Here is a 6765-nt window from a genome sequence, read left to right as displayed (position 1 = left end):
TATTCTGGCGGCAACGGCAACAGCAGCGGCGGCTGGAATTGAAGGACGAAAACTAGACACCGCCACCAGTTACGGCCACTCCTCTGTGATCAAGGACAGGACCGTCTGAGTGGAAATGATGGAAGCGTCGAATAGGAAGACACAATGCGAATGTGCTGCGAATGAGGGTAAAATTAGAAGCTTAAAGCTCTTCTTTCAGCTGGGCGTGTGAGTTAGTTGCTGGCATGCGACGGCGGCAGCAGCAGTGGTAAGGCTACCGGTTCTCGTGCTGGAGGCGGATTCGAAAACGTGGCAGGCGCTTGGTTCGGTTCAACGATTGGCCTTCGTTGGTTGGTGTTGAGCTTAACGGTGGTGACGGCGGCGAATGGCTATGACTAGCCGTGGGTTTCCCTTACGCCATCTCAGCCGATCTCTATCGCTACCAGTCGCATCGGGAGTGAGAAATAGTCGTTGAGAGGTCCGTCTCTCTCGCTGTCTCTTTTCGTTGCTTCTCCGTTCCGCTCGTTGCCTCCGCGCCTTAACGCCTTTTCGAAGCAGATGCGTCCTGCTGCAGGACTGCAGTGGTGGGCGGGAACTGCACTTGGCTACAGACCTTAGCCTCTCTTCAGTGGCAGAGTTGTTGATGGTATCCGTGATGATGGTGCCCAGGAGTAGAATGGTAACGGCGAGGGGGCTGGCAGGATGATGATGATGATTATGGCGGTGATCTTGATGGCGATGATGCTCCCGGTGATTCTGCTGATGATGATGGAAGATTTGGAGGCAAACTTTACGAAAGCTTTACGAAGAAGCTCACAGAGAAAGCGTGGGAAGGAGGAAGTTCACGGGTACACACCCAAATATCAGAAGAAGGGGAACCGTAGCCTGGATAGAGCTAAGGACCAGCCCGAGCTCCTCCCGAGGGTGACTGATGTGCAGTCGATGGCTGCAGTGCCAGCGTCTACGAGATCTTTAGAAATAGAGGAGCACGGCGGATCAGAAGCAGGAGACAGTAGAAGTAGCAATCGTCGTCGTCGTGGGAGTTATGCGGACTCAGAAGAGGAGAGTGAAGGCGAGGTCAGAGGCAATGAAAGTGCCCATTGTGGTGTACGCTCCACTGCTACTGGACAAAATGGCAGATCGTTTCAATGGAGTACCGCCCACACACGGTTCGGAATAAGCCAAGCTGGATTCGATATATAAAGGATGGAGCTCCGCCGCTGGGTGAGAGGGGTGTCTGAAGAAGTTGTTTTACGAGGAGTAAAGCAACGACGGGCAACTGTCCTGTGCGATCGTTTAGCCGAACAGCTTTCTCTGAAAGTAAAAAAAACAAAGCTGCACGCCCATTTCATAAAATGCTATAGACTTGTTGGTAGGCACCAACCGGCATCGCGCCATCAGAATAAAATCATCCGTATAAACAAGGTTGTACTATTTAGGGCAAGTTGTATTTTGCGGATATTACATAGAGAATCGTCTATTAAAGCCTGAAATTTTGTCTGTTTTGGCTTTTTCTTTTTACTACTAGATAATAACTAAACTTTTGCACTGTTCCAATGCATTTACCGAGGAACGCCATATAAAATCAGAGTGACTTCCAGTCAGTAATAAATTAAATTAGTTTGCCTTATTTCAGTGATAGTGGTAGGATAACTGGCAATATGGTCGAAATCACGTAAGGGTAACTGGAAATATCTATTTACATGTTGAAGCGTACTGGGTGAACTTTGCCACTGAATGGTAAGAACGGGCCCCTCATATTCCCCTTTTCTGATTCGATATAACTGCAGAAATGGGCAGAATTTTATGGCTAAAAGTACATTTTTCCGCTCGCACTAATAGTATATATAATCGTAGGTGTTCCTGTCACTATTACTATCTAATGTAGAGCAAATAAATTGCCTAAGATACGCTGCTATTACGATTAGAGGGGACGAGAGGAGGGTGAAGTTGAAAAGCTGACTAATTCGAGGATGGATGAAGTTGTTGACCACCCAACAACGTTGAGGTCTTGCCACTGCTTTTTTGGGAGATCGTAAATAGGATTATTACCAAAACTATCTCTTTTTCGGTCGACACGTGCTTTCAGCGTGCATAAGCGCACACAGTATTAGCGTCCGCGGAAAGATTTCAGGGTAAAGCAAAGTTACAACGAAAGCTCGACAATGTTGGCACGGTCTCGCTGAAGTAATTGGACAAAAGTCAGTGTTGAATCGCTTTGACAAAAGCTAATTGAGAACGCGGACAATTCTAGGCCGTATGTTAGCATATATACGCAAGTATCGTGTCGCTCTTAAAACCAAAATGGCTCAATACGCCTAGGTTTTTCATACGTACACTAATTGTCAGTTTTCCAAATTAGTCCAATTTTACATTCTAGTCCGTACATTTTTACCATAAATATAAAAATAATACGTTCTAAATGATGATACTCTTCTGCGCTTAAGTGCGTTCAAACTGCGTCGATAGCTAAAGCTGGCATATTTAAAATCAAGTTATATCTCTGATATTTAGCAGCGGTCATCAGGATGCGTTCGTATACAACAAAAGCCACCAACAAAATCCTAATCGTACTATATCTTATTTTTCCGTAGCCTATACGAAGACGTAACCTAACAATGAAGAACATAGCAACTCGATAGTTTAGTATTTGATGGTACCATGAGCTGTGAAGCTTATCTGTTATACGGAGATTTGGACTCAAGTTCCAGTAGTATTTTACGTATGGCTACGTCAAATATATTGTTAAACGTATTATTCTCTAAAACTAAGATCAGGTGTGTTGTCGGAGATTAGTTTACACTTTGCCTGCAATAGTTACAAAGCTGTGAATAAAAAATATGGATTTCCTTAAATCTTTACATAGATCCCAGCCAGAATCGTTTGTAGTCGTGCGTATTTTTTTACATATCAAGCTAAAATACGGAGCACTCGTAAATTTGAAGTTTTGATTAATTTGTCGTGAACATCCGCTCTGACACTCAGCTGTCATTGGCCGTTTACTAAATATATATGTTGAAAACGATGATTTCTGGATTGAACGACCCTTCAGCGTCAACCTGTTCGGTTAGATGTGTATGTTTCTATCACCATTCAACACATCGCCATCTCTCTAAGGTACCATGTGATGCTGCGAATCCCAAGCAACGATGTCTTATGGGTTATCACCTAACAGTATAAAATTTTGTCCCACTTGAAGTATTTGGGAGCGAGACTTCGTCGATCGAAGCAACGTTACGGTCACTGAAGTGACTACCTTTTACAGCAAAGGGTATCCAACTAAAGCCTCACTCATAAATTAACGTGAATCAACCATTTTTAGCAAGAATATTTATTCAATTACTGCAGAAATAGTCATGTATGAGCGTAATATAATCGGAATTTATATATTATATACAGTACAATGTGGTCAAACATGTTTTCTATAGTGTCCTGTATGGAATAGCACGTTTGGAGTGCAGTAACCTGGGCGAAACGTACTGTCTAATAAAGAGCTTTATAAGGAAGGTCGAAAATGTTGTCTATGCCCTTGTGGTAATGCTTGTACCAAACCTGTGGCTTCTTACGGCGGAGGGGAACATGCGGCATCAGGAAGTCGTATCTGTAATACCAACACGAATTAATAATAATTATTATCGTTATTAGTGTTTGGTACTAATAATGTACGTAATTATTAAACATGCATGTACGTGGTGTAACTGCCCAATAGGAACCTGTATTATGACTTTTATCAAATTTACCATATATTCAAGACGTGACTGTTCAGTGATACGTACATATGTGACAAGGTAAAGAACTACGATAACGAACGAACAATAATTAATGAGACATATTCTTGGACGCCAAATTTGGGATTGTCTCGTGCCGATTTGCGGGAACTGATCGCGGATCTTATTTATTTATTTATTTAAACGAACTAAAATTACACGGGCGATGCAATCAATGGCTCGCAGTGACATCGCGCCACTTCACGGTTCCGTGTTGGACTAAAATGTCTTTGTAGAAAGACGACGACCCAAACAGAATTTCCTTGTCACGTTTTTTCCGCTCAACGCATAATATTATAGTTTAATTGTTTACAATAGCAAAATTTAGCGGCAATAACAAAAACTATGCTCCATTTCAAAGGTCGACGTGATCTAGAACTTCATCGCTGGCTCACTCTGTATTACTAAAATAGCTCTATACATTGTACTTGTAGCCTGGTTCACTTACCTCGAAGTTGTCAACGGGTATCGTTCGTAAACCTGTTTATTCCGTGCCATATCCTTCCGCCAGTATGTGAACTTCGTGTCCGGCATCTCACATTTTGCGTTGTACTTTCTGTGACGTTCGAGATCATAGTGACGCTGAATATCACGTGCCAGGTTAGAATGTGGTGCCAGCCCAGCGGCCAAATCATAGACTGAGGTGATCAGGGTAGATTTGGGCCGGCGATCAATGGGCCTGTAGGACGTCATCCTGAACAATTACACTGATCAACTAAGCAAGAAGTGTAATACAATTTTCATTAGAACTTTCACAACTCACACTTCAGCTGGATCACATTCTTTATCTTCCATTATTATTATTTCTGGTAGGTAAATAATCGAGGTATAAAGATGTGGCTTCTCAATAGCTCTGATACGATGAGCGCGATAATAACGCGTAATTCGGGGTCAGCTAGGACTCGCTATTGATTTTAACATATAGTAAGGATCACATTCGCATGGAGTTATTAAGTCGTGATTGGGAAGATGATTATGTAAAAAACAGAGGGTAAATTCAAGGTTTGAGTAAATTTGTGGTCAATTTAAGGTTGTTAATTATTTGGAAAACTATTGTTATCAAACGTGATATTTGTAATACACTTATCATTGAAACTGAAATACTCTATTTCGTTTAATACTAGCACAAGGCAAAAGCTAAGACTATGATGACAGAAGCTGAACCTACCAACGAATAAGATGAGCCTATCACATGAGCCTGTGACACGACACTGCGAACTCTAGGCGGCGCATTGTTGTCGACCTTAAGAAGGCATTCGATCAGAACCATCGACTGGCACACCCACAGACCCTCGCAGAGACGCAAGGAGGTCTCCTTTTAGGTTGACGACTAGGCTGTTTGGCCTTAAGCGCATCACAATACACAAGTAAAAGTTTGGTTAGGTATCTGCTCAAATAACTACACGAAAAGCATGGCACTTTTTCTCCGCAGAAAAACCATTAACCCTTGTGCAAGACGATACGATTTACCATGCAAGTGCAGGTGTTGTTACTTCAGCGTGATAGACAGCCATGAAACGATATTACGTAGCTGAAACTGACTCAAATACTGAAGGCCAAGCTTTCAAAGATCTAGACAGATCAGCTAGACAGAATGTACAGTCAAAGGTTTCATGCAGCTTGTTCTAACATAATCTGGTCGCATAATGTATATATCCCTAGGTTTTGAGTTTTTCGTCTGGTATCGCCCTTAGGCATTTCGTCAGACAGACGGCAGGCTCCCAGCCATCACGGGACGAATCTAGACCACAACATGTCTTTAACGTTAGCAGGCAAATACGTTACTTACTAAGCTATCACGGCATATCACAGGGTATATACAACCGACGCAGAATAAACCTGTGTAAAAAAAGAAAGTTATTGCTTTGATACAATACTATCTGGTGCCACAACGAGCGTTTAATGGTTTTCTTTTGTTTTTCTGTTACTTGATTTGTCTAAGCGCAATTCGATTAGAGTTGTATTGGCTGTATTTTGTAATTAACTATAATATATTAGCTTGAATTTTTCTCCGTTCTCTCTCAGACTTTTTTCTCCATTTGGCATTACACAGTTAATTTTGTCTTCGAAATTCACTTAAAATGCGTTTTTTGCATCACTCCTGCGCCAGTCTAACGTTGAGCTTTCCCAATTTAAAAATTGTTGATGTAGTGAAGCATAAGAAGATATTGGTTCCCGTGATTTATGCTGAAAATGGCCTGAACATACTATTTTGAAAATGTCTAATGTGTGTAGTTAAAAAAAAAATAGAATACTCATAAAAAATAGTTAATTGCGCGTCACTAAAAATAAATGGAGATTATAAGGACAGCTTTAGGCCATCGAAGCAGATTTGGACACTTTACCCAAAATCAACTACGTTTCGAGTCCCTAAAATAAACTATTGACCTAAAGATAATTTAATTTTAATTAATAAAAAAGACAGTTTACGGGCTGTTTAATTTATCTTACATTGTCTCGTTTTTGCTTTTTCTAATGGACTAATTAATTATTCTCAGTAAAAAATATATGAAGCTCTTCTGATTACTTTTTGGTTACAATGTTATAACGGCATTTTTATCACGTTTAGAAAGTTTTAATGAATAGCACCATTTGAAATAGCCAAATATCCTAGTTAAGCTAGGAAAAGATAGACGAATTCAGTCGAATCCGAAATTAGGGTACCCAGTTAGTGGTATAGGCTACAACTGTACGTTGTGCGAGCAACAGTCGTTGCGTCGAAGACAGACGATCGTACATGCAACCTTTCGATCTAATGAATTCCACAGCACACAGACCTACCCAGGTTTATTCGGGCTGGGCAAGGGCCTTTTACCGTATCCCAGGAACGTGCCAAACAGTGACGGTAACAAGAAATCTTGCCCACAAACCCAGATGCTCAGCTGGCGAATCATAATGGGGACCGGGTGGGTCAAAAACCTATCTCGGTACCTTTTCAGTAAGACGACAAAACTCAACAGCTGTTGTCGGTAAAAATAACCCAACTAAGCTCTATATTTTAGCCCTGCTACATAAGGCT

The 6765-nt window shown here is 41.5% G+C and overlaps 1 protein-coding gene across 1 annotated transcript; it reads right to left on the bottom strand.

The window, feature by feature from the left end:
- Positions 1–3292: 3292 nt before the first annotated feature.
- LOC111247275 (uncharacterized) lies at positions 3293–5073 on the bottom strand. Its single transcript, XM_022797988.2, has 3 exons — positions 4915–5073; positions 4195–4461; positions 3293–3580 (listed from the first exon to the last, which is right to left on the bottom strand). The coding sequence occupies exons 2-3, from the start codon at positions 4437–4439 to the stop codon at positions 3463–3465; spliced, it is 363 nt and encodes a 120-aa protein (XP_022653723.1). The 5' UTR covers positions 4440–4461; positions 4915–5073; the 3' UTR covers positions 3293–3462.
- Between the last annotated feature and the right edge of the window lie 1692 nt (positions 5074–6765).

This window comes from Varroa destructor, unplaced genomic scaffold (genome assembly GCF_002443255.2).
Source record: "Varroa destructor unplaced genomic scaffold, Vdes_3.0 BEIS01000003.1, whole genome shotgun sequence".
NCBI classification, from domain to species: Eukaryota; Metazoa; Arthropoda; class Arachnida; order Mesostigmata; family Varroidae; genus Varroa; species Varroa destructor.
Note: the sequence above shows the minus strand (reverse complement) of the source record. Positions and strands in the feature narration are given on the sequence as shown.

What these genes read in the sequence shown, in the direction of transcription:
- LOC111247275 (XM_022797988.2), bottom strand. Translation starts at nt 4,439, where the DNA reads ATGACGTCCTACAGGCCCATTGATCGCCGGCCCAAATCTACCCTGATC. An exon ending in TACCCGTTGACAACTTCGAG is followed by an intron (nt 3,581 to 4,194) that starts GTAAGTGAACCA and finishes TTGGTATTACAG; the next exon opens with ATACGACTTCCTGATGCCGC.